The following is a 19,197-nucleotide window of genomic DNA, read 5'->3' as shown; positions in this document are numbered from 1 at the left end:
AATAAGAGTGAAACTATTTGTAAAACAGAGATCTCGTTCAATCCAAGTCACAAATAACATCTGCCAAGTTTCTGGAACCTCTGCTTACTCATCTTTGGTTAGGATCCAGCCCACAGTAGATTTTTCGAGAATAGTTCTTACTACCTAGAAGACACAGTGAAGGATTAAGAGATAGAAGCCATAGCACTAATATTGTTAATAAATTAAAAGCCAGTCAGAAAGGGAGAAAATATGAGTGACCCAGATTACTCACAGAGCAACGCCTGGTAAATCTGGAACTCTCAGTAAGGCTCAGGTTTTCAACAGAAAAAAAAGTTCAAATCAGTGCTGTTACTTTCTACCAGAACTCCTATTAACATCATGTGATAGTCGTTAACTTACGACATATGACAGTGATCACTGTTCTTGGGGTTCATGCATTATAATTCTCAGGCTATTAGCCAAGACCTTGTGATTAATTACAAAATACAGAAATGTCATGATTGACAGATACCAGAAGTTCTGCCCTCTAAATTAATACCAGTATAGTCCGTTTTCATAAGATGCCCCTACTTGGGGGTTGTGCTTTTCCTCTGGGTTATTCCAAGCATATCACAAAGTTTCACATCAGCCATTGATTATTTACTGGCAAGCAAAAAGAGAGATATGTAGAATTTTTAAATTCTTGCTTTTTTAAGGAGACAGATAGATGACTTATTTTCACTGTCCTTACCAAACTGATCTTTTGGTTCACTGCAATCACATTTTCCTTGGTATGACCCTTGAGAAGTCAAGGGAAAATCAGTGGGAAAAGGATATGTTCATGTATGAATTTTTAAAAAGTAGATCAGAGTGGGAGGGTATAGCTCAAGTGGTAGAGCGCATGCTCAGCATACACAAGGTCCTGGGTTCTATCCCCAGTACTTCCTCTAAAAATAAATAAAAAAATGTAATTACCCCCCCAAAAAATAAATACAATAATTTTTTAAATTAAAAAATTAAATAAAATAAAAAGTAGATCGACCCAGGGACTAACACGGGGGACTAGAGGCAGTATTCTTGGTTCTTAGTTCAACATCTTTCACTTACTGTACAGTTAATCCATTTTCCATTATCTGTGCCTCAGTTTCTCCTATTTTAGTCTAAGGTACTGTTAGAAAGTCCTGGAAATTTCCCAAGGGTGTGCAATAAATTTGAGCTGATCATACTAATTTTGTGTTTTTATTGTAGCCATGTGATAAGAATAAATGGATTGAGCATCATTTGGGTTTTGTTTGGGTTCTTTTTCCTTAGCTCCGAGTCTTCAAATTGGCCAAATCCTGGCCCACCCTGAACATGCTGATCAAGATTATTGGAAATTCAGTTGGTGCCCTGGGCAACCTGACCCTGGTGCTGGCCATTATTGTTTTCATCTTTGCCGTGGTGGGGATGCAACTCTTCGGAAAGAGCTACAAAGAGTGTGTCTGCAAGATCAACCAGGACTGTGAACTGCCTCGCTGGCACATGCATGACTTTTTTCATTCTTTCCTCATTGTCTTTCGAGTGTTGTGCGGGGAGTGGATCGAGACCATGTGGGACTGCATGGAGGTGGCCGGCCAGGCCATGTGCCTCATTGTCTTCATGATGGTCATGGTTATTGGCAACTTGGTGGTTAGTACTAACTTGTAGAACTTTTTGTTCTTTGTTCTGAACATCTTACCCTTGACCCAGAAGCCCAGTCTGCTTAGTCTTTCTACTGCCTTCCATGCCTGTGTTGGTTTTTATTCTTTCTTGGCCCAAGAACCCTAAGGTCCAGGTGAAGGAAAGGAGACTGCTGTCTTCAGAGGCCTCCTGGGTCATGAACCCCACAACCTGTCAACTATTTTCCATAGTTACGGAAACAAACCTCAGCAAAGTTAAGTGGCTTTTCCAAAGCCACACAGCTGGTAAATGTCAGGGCTTGTATTACATCCTTGACTTCAGAGTCTGTGCTCTTTATGCTACAGAAGTTTCCTTCATCTAAACCAGAATTTCTCAGCCTCGCCTCTACTGTTGTGGGACTGTCCTTTGTGTTGTAGGCTGTTTGCAGTATCCCTGGCCTCTGCTCTTTACTGGCCAGTAGTGACCCCTCCACCCCAAGTTGTGACAACCAAAAATGTCTCTAGATATTGCCGACTGTCCTTGAGGGGCAAAACTGCCCTCCATTGACAACTACACATCTAAACCATCTCAGGTTTTTATCTCATTTGTATAAATGGCAAATCTCTTTTTTGCTTTACTCTGATCTCTCCACCTGCTGTCTTCTGCCTCTGTGTATAGAGCATTCACCAGTAGAGATTTAACACCTTGTTTCTCAAAGTATCATCTGAGGACTAGCAGCAACGAGGTCATTGAGAGTGTATTAGAGATACAGAATCCTAGGCCCCTCCTTGGAACTATTGAACCAGTATCTGCATTTTTAACAAGATCCCCAGGTGGTTCACATGCACACTATGGTCTGACAAGTACCCATCTTTCAGAGCAGGCCGAAGCCCATTTGCAAGTGTAGAGCAAGGTGAGCTGGAAGGAGGCAAACTCAGATGAGCCCTCGTAAGTTCATCCATAGTAGTTCTCTTCCTCTTTCTGCCACGGAGAAGCATATGCCAGTAGGGGTTCCTACTCACCAGCCTCTGGACCAGCCGTGGGCGCCCTGTTCTTTCACCGGACCTATAAAAATAAACACTGTAGTGTTTCTTATTCACTCCCGTTCTCCATTCCCAGCCACCTTCCCCTCAGTCCCAATCCCTCTAGTCTTTCCGCTCCTTCAGTGAACACAGCTACTGCCTACTGGTAGGTAGTGGGGTCGGCATTGCCAGCCTGACCTCCCACCCTTCCTCTAGTCTCCTGTCCTCAGTTGTCTCAAGGACACCTCCCCGTGACTGTCTCCAGATAGCTGAGCACATGCCACTATCATTTCAGCTTCTGTGACACCTTTCTCAGTTCCCCGTGGCTCAGTCCTTCTGCCCATCTAGTCTCTAGGCATCTGGGCAGACTAGTTCTCTTCTAACTGTTCTCTCTGCTCCTGATAGATATCTGATATCTTTCATATGTATTTCTCCTTAGCATTTCTGTACCTCCATTTTTCTTCGTAGTATTTCTAAGATCTGCCCCCTCCTTTCCATTTCTGTAACCCATCTAGTGTTTCTAAAATTGTGATGAAGACCACCTTCATCACAGTCTCCTGAGTTCCACTCATTAAAAAAGGCCGAGTCCCAGGCCCTACACCAGATCTACTGAATCAGAATCTTTCAGGTGAGGCCAAGGAAATGCTTGTTTTTAACAAGCATCCCGCCCCAGGAGAGTCTTCTGCATGCTTCGGTTTGAGATTGCTATAACCTAATCCAGACCCTTATCAACTTATGCAAGTAACAGTCTCCTAACCCCTAGTCCCCGCCTCTGTATGTAGCCAATAGGAATGACTTTCTCAAGTCTCTGTCATCATGGGTGACTCCTTTACTCAAGGACCAGTAGTGGATCCAGTGAAATAAAATTCAGATCTTTCAGCCTGGCCTTCAGAGCCCTCTCCAACTCACCCCCATTTTACCAACTATATTCCTTTGTAATTCTACAAATGGCCCAGGGAATCTAAATACATATAGTTCATGTATTGTTTCCATTTCTGCCACTCTGCACATATGATTATCTCCACCTAAAATGTATGCCTTACTCTTCTTCAGAAGTGTGACAAAGTAAGGGCCAGGTGTAGATCAAGAAGTGAACACCTCTCCCACTTTTCAAAAGTAAGTCTTAATGAAAATAAATTAATTAATCTTAATGCCCAATGTGGTAAAATAGGAAAAAAGAGTGTAAATCAATAAAGCTTGTTTCTGATGGCTTGACACTTAAGATATACAACAAAACACGAAAGTCACCATCACTATCTTGTTAAAGCTATTTTATTTTGATAAATGTTAGGAAAACAAAAGAATTAATTCTTAAGATAAGTGACGTGAAATATATTTCAGTTCCACCTTCTGAATTTGTTGTTTGAAAGTATCACTCTCCAAGCCTAATTTTTTTTTCCAACCTGGGTCCTCCAAGACATTTACTGCTCATAACACATGGTATCTATGCACTCTTTGGTCCTCCCCAGTAATCCACATCCACCTTTTTGTTTTTATTTTGGGGGAATTTCCTTCCAAAGTGGATACAGCCTTTGCTTTTGCTGATTATAAGAAAAGCAGTATATGTTAGGGTACATATATATGTATGTAAAAGTATGAAAGAACCAAGAAAAAGGGTGCTAAACTCCTTGTATTACAGCCAAGACCAAACAAAATGCCCACCTGGTGACATGAGCATTTAAAACAATATGTGGGTCAAACAAAACACAGTACGAACTTTTGAGTCTTTCACATAAGTTCATGGGCTTCCGGTTTGCAACCCTAGTTTACTGGATAACTTTACCTAATACCGTTCTACATTCACTCCCGTTTTTCCTGATGCTCCTGGCACAGGTGCTGAACCTGTTTCTGGCCTTGCTCCTGAGCTCCTTCAGTGCCGACAACCTGGCAGCCACAGATGATGATGGGGAAATGAACAACCTGCAGATCTCAGTAATCCGGATCAAGAAGGGTGTGGCTTGGACCAAACTGAAAGTGCACGCCTTCATGCAGGCCCACTTCAAGCAGCGTGAGGCCGATGAAGTGAAACCCCTGGACGAGCTGTATGAAAAGAAGGCTAACTGCATCGCCAACCACACCGGCGCCGACATCCACCGGAACGGTGACTTCCAGAAGAATGGCAACGGCACGACCAGCGGCATCGGCAGCAGCGTGGAGAAGTACATCATTGATGAGGACCACATGTCCTTCATCAACAACCCCAACTTGACCGTGCGAGTGCCCATTGCTGTAGGCGAGTCTGATTTTGAGAACCTCAACACAGAGGACGTTAGCAGCGAGTCGGATCCTGAAGGCAGCAAAGATGTAAGGTCCTAGCCTAGAAACCAGTCTTGATCCTGTGTGAGAACAAACAGGGCTTTGTCCACTCCAGAGATTGGTTCAGCCATGGGCCTGGCAGAGAGATTCTGGAATAGCCCACTCTCAACTTTGAGAACCAACCCTACCCACCCCCGTGGTTATTCTAGATGAGCTGGGTTCCTGAGATGTTCCCAGATCTGTCTCCATTGCTTCTGGATCATCTGGATTAGAGACTGGAGGAAACCCTTTGAATACTCCCCTGCCATTAATCTGAGCTGTATCACTGACACCGACCTATAGCCACATTCGGTTTAGGGTGGATCATTGTCATCGGTGTGGGGGCTTTAATGTTATACCCCATCCTGACAAGTTTTGAGGGCCCCATGGTGATTGTTTGCCTGTGATGACCTGGATGATGATGAGTGTGTAATAAGAATTAGAGCTGGTACGCCTTCTGTACCAAAGGTAGTGGCATAGTCAATATAAAAGGGACAGGATGCTGCAGAGTTGCTCATCTCCCTTCTCCTTGTGTGTCTAGAAACTGGATGATACTAGCTCCTCTGAAGGAAGCACCATCGATATCAAACCAGAAGTAGAAGAAGTCCCTGTGGAACAGCCTGAAGAATACCTGGATCCCGACGCCTGCTTCACGGAAGGTGAGAGGGGGCAGGGAGAGGGGCTGGGCATGTGGCACTCGCACTGTTCACGGGTGTCTTCCAGGGTCAGCGCCATCTTCAAGGCCTTTGTTCCCCACCTCATCATTTTGAGGGAAGTTGATACTATTTTCCCTATGTGATTCTTAGCTGTAACAAGTTTCTGTTCTCAGACTTTTCTTTAGCCATTTTCTCTTGTCATCAGCTCAGAAACTTCCGTTAGAAAAGCCTTTTCTGTCATGGCTGTGTCTGCCTCCTGACCTCCCTTTTCTCCTCCCACTCGCTGCTGCTTTATAGGACATCTTCCCAACTCCAGAGGGCCTGTCCCTGGTAGCCTGGCAGCATAGCCTCAGCCCTGCCACCCTCTCCATTTCTGAGTCAGACATTCTGATTCGGCCACTGTCCTCCTGGCTGTGTGGTAGGGCAGCGTCTGGTGGGGCCTGGGAGAAGGAGGAGAAGGAGGAGAGGGCAGCCCTGGGCAGGGCACGTCCCTCGGTCTGACCTGCCTCTCCCGCTGGTGGCAGGTTGTGTCCAGCGATTCAAGTGCTGCCAGGTCAACATTGAAGAAGGGCTAGGCAAGTCTTGGTGGATCCTGCGGAAGACCTGCTTCCTCATCGTGGAGCACAATTGGTTTGAGACCTTCATCATCTTCATGATTCTGCTCAGCAGCGGCGCCCTGGTGAGGTCCAGGGGAGAGGACGAGGAGGGACTGGCTGGGGACGGGCTATAGGAATTTGTGGGAAAGACTGGGTAGACCCAAGCCCAGCTCCTCTGAGAACACAGCTTGGCTGTGGCCCCAAGGACAATGACCTACTAAAGTGTTTGGGCTGGTGTTTCTAGCCTTTGGGACTAGAATTCACGTGTCCACATCTTCATCTTTAGACTCGGCACAATCCCTCTTAAGCCTAAGACCCGACCTTTTGATCAGGATGAGAATACACATTATTACCAAGTTCTTCACTGCTTAGTTTGCCCCATTCTAAACCACTTCCTAAAATGAACTTCCTTTTCTCACCTGGTGCCCTGAATCTCTCATTCTTGGCTTTTCAGTTGCCCAAAATAGAAGGGAGGTGGTGTTCCTTCGCCCGCTCTGCCCTCACAGCTTGCTGGATTTGGAGATCCCATGGCGTTAGCAGATACTCAGAGTCAGATCTCTGGTACAGGGTTATTTATATTCATGTGCTTGCGAGTGCTTGTCATTGATCAGCAAGGCTCACGGGCACTGAACGCGCAGGCTCCTCCCAGCTAGCACACATTCTCTTGGCGTTTGCTTTCGTTTTTAGCTGGATTTCTACCTGAGGAGACCTGGACAGGGGCTGTGTGAGGGAGCTATTTCCTACTTGGGTAGATTTGGGGACAGCAGGGACTACAGACGCTACACATCTTCCTTCTTCTGATTAAGGGAAAGGAAGAGAATGCAGGGTTTTGAAGTGTTTTTAAAGAAGGTGGGCACGTTCATGTAGTTGTGGAATCAAAGCCTAATCTGGAAGCAAAAAATCACAAGCGAGAAATCCTAGCTTTGGTGTTAAAGATCCCCCAGTGACTTGGGAAGTTTCCGTGACGGGTGAGGCAGGAGAGTAAGAGGCGTGGGGAGGAAGGGCCCCGCATGGGGAGGACCAGGGGAGTCAGGGGAGGTCTGTGTGGGAAGCATCAGGACCAGAGCAGGAGGCGGAAGAGCTGACTTGGAAGGCTTGATCTGAGCGAAGGGGAGCCAGGCCGTCCTGCCCGCCCCCGGGGCCATTTGCTGCATCAACGGGCGTTCACTCAGCACTTCCACTCAGCACTTCCCGAGGGGCTGTGGAGGCCCCCACGGTGACAGCACGGCTCTGCCCTTGTGAGAGGAGGAGCAGACTCAGGCCAGGGATTGGAGGAGGGTCTTTTGTTGTTTTGTCATCACTGTTCTTCATATCTAGTGAGTAAAAACCTAAAATAAGAGAGGACATGCCTCCCCCTCGGATGCTTCTCTCCCCATCTCTCCAAGAGAATAAAAGCGGCAGTGAACAGGAGTATTCAGCCTTCTTTTCTGCTACCTGTGGGGGCACTGGGCTGAGGACATGAAGACCCTGCACAGTAGTGGGCCTGAGCCCCAAGAATAGTGAAGTGAAGCCACAGCTAAAATGGCCAGGAAAAGACTAGAATGTGGTTGTGAAGAGACCTCAGGGGGGAGTAGAGCCCGAGTGACGGGAAGACCAGTGTCAGCATCTCACACACGTCGGGTTAGAGAATGGGTCAGACGGAGGGCAGGGGAAGCTTGACGCAGAAGCTGGAGCCTTTCCTGTTGAGCGGAGAGGACTTACGTTTACTGAGACCCTGAGAAGGACTGTGGATGCGTGAGCTCTGTCCCCACTGCTCGGCGATGAACTGGCGCGCCTGCTGTCCCTGTGCCTCTGTTTTGGAAGGAGAGTCTACAGGCAGGCCGACTCTGTCCTTCCTTCTGGAACTGTTCAGAGCAGGCGCCTCCACTGCAGGGCATGGACCTTTTGTCCCAGCTCCAGTTTCTTTCTCATGCTTCAGGGATTCCCTCCCGTCAGCGCAGAACGCCTGCAGCCCACCTCCCTGCACGCGCCAGGGCTCAGGCCTCCGCATCACGGAGTCCCGTCATTCGGGAGTCCCAGAGGAATGAAGGAGTGTTAAGAGTCTCTTCCCCCGGGTATCTTCCAGCCCTGTAAGCCTCCACCTGTCTCTGTGGTGTCAGGGGTCAAAAGGAGAAAAACTTCTGTCATATAAATGTGTATAGTGTCAGCAAGGACATGGACAAATCAGAACCTTCTTAAGACTGCTGCTGGGGATGTAAGCTGCTGCAGCCACTTTGGAAAACAGTTTGGCAGCTCCTCAAAAAATTAAACTTGAGTTACCAAGTGATCCAGCCATTCCGCTCCTAGGTATTCCAAGAGGAATAAAAACATGTCCGTGTGAAACTTGCACACACGTGTTCACAGCAGCATTACTCACAATAGCCACAAAGTAAAAACAGCACAAATGTCCATCAGCTGATGAAGGGTAAACAAAAGTGCTATAACCATACACTGGCATGTTACTCATCAATTTAAAAAAAATGACAAATGAGGGATGCCGAGGGATGCCTCAACATGGGTGAACTTTGAAAATACTATTCTCAGTTAAAGAAGCCGGTCACAAAGGACCACACATTATATGATACCACTTACACAGAATGTCCAGAAGGAGCAGATCTGTGGAGATGGAAGTAGATTAGCGGTTGCCGAGGACTAGGAGGTGATCAGGAGACTGGAGGGTATGGGATTTCTTTTTAGGGTAATGAAAAATATCCTAAAAGTGATTTTGGTGCTGGATACACAGCTCTGAATATATTAATAGCTATTGGATTGTACACTTTAAATAGTTGAATTGTGTGATATGCAAATTACGTCTCAATAAAACTGTTTTAAAAAAAAAAAGCCACGTGTGGCAAGAGAGTAGAGTGAGACAGGAAGCTGGTGATGGGCCCACCACAGGTGGGAGGGCTGCCGCGGGGGCGGTACTCCGTGTGCTCATTTACCTTTAGGCACTACAGGCAGCTGCCTTCTCTTTTTCAGGCCTTCGAGGACATCTACATCGAGCAGAGAAAGACCATCCGTACCATCCTGGAATACGCTGACAAAGTCTTCACCTACATCTTCATCCTGGAGATGTTGCTCAAGTGGACCGCCTATGGCTTCGTCAAGTTCTTCACCAATGCCTGGTGCTGGCTGGACTTCCTCATTGTGGCTGTACGTGTCCTGCTTTCTACTTCCCACCCCTGCCAGCAGGAAAACAAAAACAGGGATTGTCCTTCCTTGAATGTCTGGAGTTGCCAGGGGGCCCAGGGTGTAGGACAAGATGTAGATGTAGGTTTGGGGAAAGTGCCTTTCAGAGCACTCGGATCTTAACTTTGGGAAGGGCCTCTGGGGTCCCTGCGTTTGCTCCAGGGACTAAGTAACCAGCTCTTTACTCTGGTGGCTCGGCTTAGAAGACTCAGAGATTAGGAATGGGGAGTGGAACCCCTGGTGTCAAAGCCTGGTTATTAGGCTGGGAACAGGAGGCTTCTTGCCCCAAACCAGCAGGGTGTCCTCTTTCTGCTGCCAGGAGAGGGCTGAGAGGCTGAGGCGGTGCCGTGGGACGGAGGTGCTGGTGGGGCCGGGTAGACTCTCCTGCTGACCGTTCCCATGGATACTTCCATCCAACTCGGGTCTTCATACCAGACTCATCTGAACGAGTCAGTCTATCAGGGAGAGGGGAGTTTACACCAAAATAGACCCCGCTTCTTCCCACACATTGCCATTTCCACAGTGGTGATCAAACATTTTTTTAAAAAATCCTTTTTCCCTCCAGGTTTCAAGACCATCTCCAAGGCTCGGTGGCCTTCCCCTCCCATGTTACTTTTCAGAGTGGAAGCTGCACCGTCTGTAACTGTTTCTCACCCACCAGCGCTTAGCCCTTGTTGGGTCTTCTGACCACGGATGGGTGCTTCTTATTCTGTGTAATCACTAAAGCTTTTTTTTTTCCAGTCAAATCAGTATTTGAAGACAAGAATGACTGGGAATTTCAGGAGCAGGGCCAATGGAGAATTCACTTCCTTCTGAGGGCTGAGAAGTGCCAGGAGAGTGGAGTGTTTGGAGGCTGGCTTGGTACATTTAGGATGTAGGCTTCATTGGCTGTGTGGTGAATGGCCTAGAGAGCGCCCTGGGATCCCTCACGGAGTGGCAGGGACACAGCCGGAGCGGCGCCCTGCACCCGTGACGCTCTCTGCTGTTACTGCGCTCCCTCCCCAGCACAGTGTCTGCACGGTTAGCCGCCCCTTCCACGAGCTGTCACCATCCTCCTGTCTACATTCCCCGTTCCAAAAAGTAAGCCTAAAGGGGGGTGAGGAGGTCACAGTCTGCCCTCTGCCCTTACAGTGAACAAGAGAGGTGCTGCCCCAGGTGCTGCCAGCACGATACCCTCCTAGCGAGAGATGTCAGCACTCCCTTCAGCAAGCGTTGACAGCACCTTATGATGGAAGGGCCTCGACCTCCTACAAATGGAAAGCTTTTGAGTTCTAAGAATTAAGGAATAGGCTTGGGATAAGGCCCAGAGAACTAAAGTGACCCTGGGCTAGCTCTCTGCACAGAACAGGGAAAGTGCCCTGGAGTCTTCGTGTTACTGTAGCTCCTCAGGGCCACTTAGAGTCAGACGGGACACCCGTGGGAGTCCTGGAAGCCCTTCATCTTCTGGACTTCCCAAGAACTCAGACAGATACATCTCTGCTGCACTCCAACAGCCCTGGGGAAGCTGTGCTTTGGGACAAATCTTCCCCACGGTGACTGCCTCCTGTCCACTCCAACCTGAACTCTCCTCCTCTTCTCCCTGGGGAGGGCAGCCCCACAATCAAGGGTATAATCCAGTATCCCACATTCCTCTGTACCCAGATAAGCTGCTAAAGGCATTAACAATCCTGCACATCACCATTTATTTAGCAGATATTTTTAGCACTTTTTATACTTGGTGGCAGGAAAACAAAAAGCATGATAAAGGTATGTAGCCACCTAGCAATAGTATTTAAATCCCCCTCGCTTTAGGGAGTTGCTGGATTCTTACAATGCCACGTAAGGCCTTGACACTGGCTCCTGAGGACACCTCTGTACAGTTATTAGTGAACACATATAAATGAAATACCATTCTCTGTGTAGAACTGTCCCAGAAGCCACTGGGACTCACAGGGGACAGGCAGGCCTGGTGCTGGCCCCTGAGAGGCTCACGCTGGCTTGCCGGGCCACTCTGACCTGATTCCAGGCTAGTGGGAATCCAGCCCTCTGAGAACGAGGCTCGCCCAGGACCCTCCTTCTGTGTTCTCTCGGACAGAACAATGCATTTCTTCACGTATCAAATGTTTATTGAGCATCCTCAACACAAAGTCTCCTGCCAGGTGTTGTGAGGGACACAGAAAGTAGGAGACAAGGGCACTCCTGTCACAGGGCTGCAAAGATGAGATGTAGACACAGACAAGTGCAGTGTGAAGCAGAGTGTGCTAAGCGGGGGCAGTCCCCGTCCATACCAAGGCTGCCCCGTTAGCCACTTTTGAGCCGTGGATGGAGAATATGGCTTAAACTGACACCTGGAACTGTCAAGTTTTCACTGTCCTTTCAGTTAAAATGTCTCATGCCTTTGGCATTTTAGAACATCCAGCAGGTGTAAATTTTAGGTCCTAATTTAGCAGCATCTTTGGCTCTCTTTCTCCCATTTCACCCGCCGGTGGCTTGACGTCTGAATCTGCATTCACCATGTTTGATTCCCTAACAGATTTTCATTCTTCCTTGTTGCCCCTTATAGCTGCCAAAAGTACTTTCTAGAATCATGGGGATAATCTAGACAACTTCCAAGGTTAACTCTTCGTCTGAAAGCCACGGCAGTGCCCAGAGACAACATTTTCTTTTACGCAGGTCCTTGGCTGCACTGGAGAGCTTGTCCTGTAAAAGAATTTTGTCATCTTTTCCCAGGGGAATTTACGCCATCACATCCGGAGATTAGCCAGCATATCAGTTCCGGGGATGCGAACTTCCAGAGACCACTCATCTCCTGAATTCAGACTACTGAAAACATTCTCCATTTGAAAATGTTCATGTCATTTTGAAAAAGTCACCCAGTGTCTCTCCCTTTTTTCCTATGCCTGCAGCCACGGATACCCTGGATTTTGACTTCTCCTCAACTCCTTTTTTTTTCCCCCAGGTTTGATTCTTTCCTTAAAGTATACTTTAAGCAGTGCTCTGATTATCTCCAGTGGGGGTTTAACATGGAGACTCAGAAGATTATAAAACCATCCTCAACTGCTAAGGAGTAGCCCAGATAGGACCCTTAGTTACTGATCCTGACTTGGGAAATCCTGTCCAGGTTGATCAGTTGAGTGGCAGCATTTAAAGCCAGCCTCTGAATTGGCATCTATACCTCATCTACCCTTCTTCCAACTTTAGGCCTATTTGTTATCATATAAATCACCCCCCGCTCCCTGCAAAGAGCTGGGGGCTTCTTGCTTTTTATGGGGTCTGTAGCCACTCAAGGCTTAGCTTTTTTCAGTCTTTACTGCCATGGTTTCATAGGATGAAGTTCAGTCAGGGGTATTTTGAACTCAGGTTTGATTAAAAGAGCTTATCTTCAGATGGACCTATTAAGGTTTCACTAAGAATTTGGCAATTTTAGATTCTTTGGGGTAAGAGTTAGCTGCACTTGGCAATAGAGGGCAAAAGACTTCTCCGTGTAAATTCTTACCGTTGATGATGGAGCGAAAGTGATTGATTGGTACCACTGTGTTCTAGATAAGACTTTTGAGACCCTTGTTTTGAACAGAAATTAAACTCTGAACCATCTGCCCTTCAAAGAACATCAGTAGCCTAGAGCGCAATGCCAGATTTGCTTTGGATCCTGCCTGGGACTCCAGAGAAGAGACCTACACTAATGGACTATGAGGACAGGCGTAATTGCAGCTTCACACCCCTTTTTAAAACTGAAACCTTTGAGCCTGCTCATCCCTGACCTTCACTAGGTCACTGACCTGCTAATTCTACCCCTGCCAGCCTACTGCTTAATTATACAGGTCTTGTTTTTTTTTTTTTTTTCTTTTAGTGTTTTATACAATTCAGAGATACAGAATCAAGAAGTAAATCCCTCAGCAACAAATGAAAGTTAAGTTGTGGATTGTTTCTTTCTTTTTTTTTTTTTTTTCTTGCCTCCAAATTTGCTTTAAAATATCAATTTAGGCTAAGCAGGTCTGTAACCACTACTTCCTAGTAGAAGGAATTTAAGAATTGTTGATGGGAACATCTTAATGTGTCCAAAAAATTTCTGATGCAATATAAGGGGAATACTGCTCTAAGGAACATGAGCCCAAACATTCTAACAAAAGGTGTCTCAGGTCTGGTGCCCCTGAATAGCTCCGTCTCTTTCTCAGGTTAGGCCCAGGCAGCCCTAGGTGTAGGTGAGGGGTCCGCATGGTAATAGGTGAGTTTGCCTCTGGAAGAGCAGGAAAGCATATGACCTTGACACTAGGCCTAGAGCCCAGACTGCTTCTCCCCAGGATGGCCATGTATTCAGCTCCAGGGTGTTCAGATCCCGTAATCCTGTTGGGGTTTGCCATCCAGCCTGCCTGTAGGGGAGATGACCTGTCCATGGGAGAAGGAGCTCCAGCCTGGGGATCAGGAATGTGGGCCTTTAATCCTGGCTCCAAAATGGCCAGTGTGACACTGGGCAGATTCTTGTGTATGGGTCTCAATTTCCTCATCTATAAATACAATTTTAAAACCTTTTCCAAGAGCCCTTCGAGCTCTTATTCTGATGACAAGAGTAATAGAAAGACTGTCCTGGGAAGGACAGACCTGAGGCCTGTTCTTTTGGGACTGTTCGGGAGAGATCGAATGGGGTATAAGAGGAAATATGCATTGAGTTGTCCAAACCCACCCAAATTCTCATGGCTGTGAAAGAGTCATGGTTATAGTTAAAAGATGGAAGGGTTTTTGCAGTTAAAAGTGAGAGAGAGAGAGAATGACTTTAAGGGAGACCCAAACTTCTGTCCAGAAGTTTCTTCCCTGGGTCCTTTTCTTGTTGGGCACTGCCAAGTCAGTTGTGATACTTACCGAATGTGTTTCCTTCTTGATGTAGTAACTCATCCAATTCTCAAACAAATGGTTTCTTGTCAACCAGGAGTGAGAGAGCTTGTCCCTGTTGGAAATCCATGGTGAATGAGCTGAGGAGGGGGCAGCCGTGTGGAGTGTGTGTATTTATCTGTATTCTTTTCCATAGGTACCATTAAATTTGTCTGGCTTAATTTAATGGGAACTTCTGGGACCTGCAGAGACTGTAAAGGGCGAGGGTAAGGTTCTTGTCATCTGTTCAGGCTCCTCTCCTTCCAGTGGAACTTCCTCATTCTCCCTCTCCCTCAGCCTCTCCCCTTCGCCAACTTGTATGTCTGTCCCACCGCCCTCTCTGGACTTCCTCTGCCCTTTGTGTTTTCTCTCCTGCCTCTCAACCACCTTTCCTTCCAGGTCGTTTGAGTCCAAGTTGAAGTAGGCAGCTGGTGTTACCCACTTCCTCTTCCGGGGGGGCGGGGCCCAATCTGTATAATCAGTGCTAGGGGCTTTATTCTAACACTCTGGAACCTCTGTTTTCTTTTTTTTTTTTTTTCTTTTTTTCCCTTTTGTTTCCTTTTTTGTTTTTGTTTTTGTTTTTCTCTTCTGTTTCCGTGTAGGTCTCTTTAGTCAGCCTTATAGCTAATGCCCTGGGCTACTCGGAACTAGGTGCCATAAAGTCCCTTAGGACCCTAAGAGCTTTGAGACCCTTAAGAGCCTTATCACGATTTGAAGGGATGAGGGTAAGATACTAAGAGCAGCTGATCCTTCTGCATGCCAGTGGAAACTGTTTAAGCATGCTAGAACTGATCACATGGTGGGAAGATCATTCAAACACAAACTTTGTGATGCAGCTGCTGATTCGATCCTCCACACTCTCCCCGCACCTGCCCCGTGCGAAGGGGAGTTGCATCGAGCTGCCTCATCACATTAATACTGGCCCCACCCCAACAACATGCCATCGCAGAACATGTTAACATTGGCTATTCTCATTTGGCCTGGCTTACCTGTAGCACTTGGGGCGGCTTTCTGGGCTGTTGATTTACTAGGGAGAATCACCAGGTGCAAAGAAGGGGAATTGTAATCCACAGACCCACCGAAAAGCAGAAGCCACAGGCAGGGAGAGTGCCGTGTAGGGGCGTCAGCCAGGTGGGGACTGTGGCCTTAGAGTCACTGAGAAAGCGGCTGAGAAGGGACTTGAAGATGTGGCGGGCCTGGAGTTGGGGACGGAGCAGAATTGGGAACGGGCCTGGGAAAAGAAAAGCTTTCCTTTCTATTCTGATTCCTCTTATTGCACCTTGTTGTTCTCAGCTCAGTCCCGTAAGGACTGGCAGCCTCTGTCTGATAGCAAAGCTTTCCTCCTCACCCCCCACCCCTCTGCCCACGCTATATGGTCCCCTATTCTAACACTGTCGAGATAACCAGGTACGATGCTAGATGGCTATCAGCTAGTTCTCCTGAAATTTCTCAACAACTGCTATTCCTGTTGATACTCCGCCCAAATCCAAATGGTGCAAGGTGCTGTCACCCTGCCGACCTAGAAATAAGGCTCCCTCTTGGTGCCTTTTTGCTGTCTCTCTTGGCTAAAAATTGTGTGTGCGTGCATGCACGTGCGCGCACACACACACACACAAACACAAGTCGATTTCCTAAACTCAAGTGGACAAACTGGTTTTCCGTGGTAATAGTTGTCCCATAGTAATCAGAGAGGTCTGTTATACTTAACGATACCAAGAAAACTCATTTTAATTCAGATACTGAATACATGCAGGAGAGCAAACCAGAGGATATGTTTTTAAATATACAGATATCAGAATGTAGGAATAAAAATTAGACTGTTGTGATAGTCCACATGAAGCAAGACTAATCAGAGAAACCAGGTACCAGGACAGTGCTGCTTCATTCAGCCCTCATCTGTGGTCCATGGCCACTGTTCCATGAAGCCACCCACTTGTACAGGAAGATGGAAAATTCACTGGGACTTGGCAATGTTATTGTATTATTTTAGTTTATTCAGACAAATGGTTTCTGCAAGAAATTTGCATTTCTCCTGTAGCACAGTCACAGTTCGGTTTATAAGCTTTCTGCAACCCACCTGAAACCATCTGCAGGAAGGTCAGTTCCACAGCAGCATAAATTTATTTTAATTTAATTTAAACAAAACTTGGGATTCTAAGTCTTTCTCCCACCGATAAGAGAGATATCAGAATGTGTGCCATCAGGTCATTATTATGCTTGGGCTAAATTTAAGGAGAGAGAATATATTGCAGAGGGTTCAGTGACTGAAGTGGCCATGGTGTCATTTAAAATAGGATTAGAATGCTTCGCTCCTCCTCCACCTACCCACTTTCAAAAGGGGTTAAATCATTTTTTAGTAAATCATTCTAGTTTTGTTACAGAGTTGATAATCTGTTTTGGTCACTGAAAACTGAACTAAAAGAAGGCTGTTGAAGACGGTAATTGCAGCATTGTACCTGACCTCAGTAGCCTCCGATCCTCCACATGCCCCAAGAAGGATCCCGGGTCTCCTAAGACGGGCCTGGTAATACCCAAAGCAAACCTGAAAAACATGCCCACCTGACGCTCGCTCCTGACTTTCGCCCTCTGGGTGCTCTCTGGGTGCCCACTACTGCCAGTCCCGCCTTGGGGCAGAAGGAGTCCTCAGGGACCAGCTGCTGCCAGTTGGCTCACGCGGAGAGTATTGGAATAGTCTGAACACAGGAGCGCTTTGCGTGGCCACCCTTCTTCCCTTTGGCTCCTCCTCTCCTCACCTTCCCTGGACGCACAGTTTCCATTCTCTCAGAACTTTTACTTGTCACCTTCCAAGTCGTTTAGGAGCCAAGAGGTCCAAAATGGGTGACCAGAAGAGTAGAAAGTTTTATTTGAAAAGCACTTAGTAAGTGAAGGTTTTTTCAAAGGAGATAATGTGGGCAAGAACAAGTTTGAGCCCAAAGCCAGGATTTCAAACAATAAAAGTTCAGTAAAGGGAGCTCTGGTATAGGATGTGACCTCATGTGGTTGACTCCAGTCACCGATAGCATGGCCACTTCTGGCTGGGCCAGTGATGAAAGTTCGGGACCCATTCCAGTCCTGCAGTGTCCCAGCTCTTCTGTGGAAGAATAACTGTAAGAAGAGTGAATTTGCCTAAGCTTAGAGTAAGTTTCCCAGCAATAAATCGAATTAGGTGCCTACATTTTATTTGAATGTCACTCTTCTACTGGGGTGTGTTTTTCATTTCTTGGCCTGGGTCCTTGAGTATGCCAACACGTGAGAGGTTACCCTTGGAAAATTCTAAACAAGAGATATTCACAGACTAAATACCATCAATGCAGATGGCCTCAGCTGTCACTGTACTCAGACCTTGACTTGAGAGGGAACAGGCGGCCCTAGTCTGTCCTGGGACACTGACTTCAGTCTCTTCCTCTCTTCTTCCTCAAACCAAAGACCAGAACATTGAAACACCCATGCTATTGGCAAAGGAATACTCAGTGTAGTTCTTTGCTTTTCTCTCCTCCATAGTAATCATTATTTAAAGATTTTGCTGTGCTATTAAATTTTTGAGGGTATAAAATAGTAATGCTATGAAACATGCATGCATTTTTGTTGATTGTCAGTACACAGTTGTCCATTAAAGCCATGTTCCCTCTGCCAGATATTAAAATCTTTTTGACAGACTTTATAGTATTTAATGAGCAACAATGTTCTAGGCATTACAGAGAAAAGATGCTGAAAGAATTAGTATCCATTGTAATTTTTTCATCAGTTAAATGAGATTTGTATCAATTGCTAAATATAAACTTCCATTGAAAAAAGTAAGTTTATAGATTGCTATAACCTAGCTTTGAATTATATTTCTATACTTAATTTTTAACAACAGTGAATTTCATCATAATTAAAGGTGATGGAAAATATCCATGGAAACTTGAATTATCATTTATATATGTATATATATATATCTATAGTGTGAGACTTCAGAATAAGAAAACATGGTTTCTTGCCATTTGGTTGCTGAGAATATTAACTAATGTTCACAGCAAGGCAGAATTGTGAGTAAATTTCATCAACTCTGTTTACTGTTTTAGTCATAAAATGAAGCTAAGAAAACTTTCATTATAAATGAAAATTCATTTACATCTTATAAGTACACTGGATTTTATAGGAATTTTATGTCATACATATCAGAGAACAAAGCTTGGTAAATACTTTTGTGTATTGATTCCTTTGATCAGATCTGTGAGTATTAAAGTGCAAAGAGATCCCTTAGTCAATTAGCCAATTATTCTCCCCTCTGTAAATATTACCCCATATTTAACTGTGACACACACTGTTGGACAGGTGAGACTGGGTTAAGATAATCAGAAGAGTTCCCAGAGGAGGTATATTCTCAGTTGAGATAAAACGCAACATTTCTAGGTTTCAAATCTTTGGGGCCACCTTCCCTGTGGCACACTTGTGATGCTCTAACAGAAGGTCATGATCTCTCCCCTAAGCTCTGCTGCAGAATGCTGTCACATAGACTGGAGCTTTTGAAACTTTACATAACCTACTCTCTGAACTTTTGAGACATAATTATTCCGTTTGTAGGTCATCCTCATTTGCCTGTTCTTTTGCACATTTCATTGCTGTGTAGTGCTCCCATCAAAGAGTGGGCAACTGTAGAAAAGAGGAGGTTAACTTCAAATCCGATCACCTGACAAATATGGCAACATAAATAAATATGAGTATCATTCTCCAAATCAACTTTGGGGATTTCATAGATTTCAGATATTCTGGCTTTCCTTACTCAAACTAAAGGACAATGGAAGTATAATTATTTTATACTAATAACAGAGCTATTAGAGCTAGAAGAGATTTCTTGGTCTAAGAATTAAGAAATAACTGCCTCTCAATCTAAAGGCTTTCATGTGTGAATTGGAGAAACACAAAATTAGTATTTTAATCTAAAGAATAGTGGCTCCTTAGCAGAATATTGTTGCCCTTTTTCATACAGGACAGGACAGACAGCTCTTCTCAGTCTTGTGCTCCCACGACTGA

General features: G+C 45.8%; 1 protein-coding gene across 1 annotated transcript in view; it reads left to right on the top strand.

The window, feature by feature from the left end:
* SCN8A (sodium voltage-gated channel alpha subunit 8) overlaps positions 1-19,197 on the top strand; it is a 166,451-nt gene that overhangs the window by 125,072 nt on the left and 22,182 nt on the right. The window contains exons 16-21 of the mRNA XM_074374858.1: positions 1,273-1,629; positions 4,455-4,925; positions 5,458-5,575; positions 6,097-6,251; positions 9,127-9,300; positions 14,784-14,906. Coding sequence (XP_074230959.1) covers positions 1,273-1,629; positions 4,455-4,925; positions 5,458-5,575; positions 6,097-6,251; positions 9,127-9,300; positions 14,784-14,906 — 1,398 coding nt within the window. The remainder of the gene's footprint in view (positions 1-1,272; positions 1,630-4,454; positions 4,926-5,457; positions 5,576-6,096; positions 6,252-9,126; positions 9,301-14,783; positions 14,907-19,197) is intronic.

Source organism: Camelus bactrianus, chromosome 12 (assembly GCF_048773025.1).
Source record: "Camelus bactrianus isolate YW-2024 breed Bactrian camel chromosome 12, ASM4877302v1, whole genome shotgun sequence".
NCBI classification, from domain to species: Eukaryota; Metazoa; Chordata; class Mammalia; order Artiodactyla; family Camelidae; genus Camelus; species Camelus bactrianus.
The sequence above is the reverse complement of the archived record's forward strand: the minus strand, read 5'-3'. Positions and strand labels throughout refer to the sequence as shown.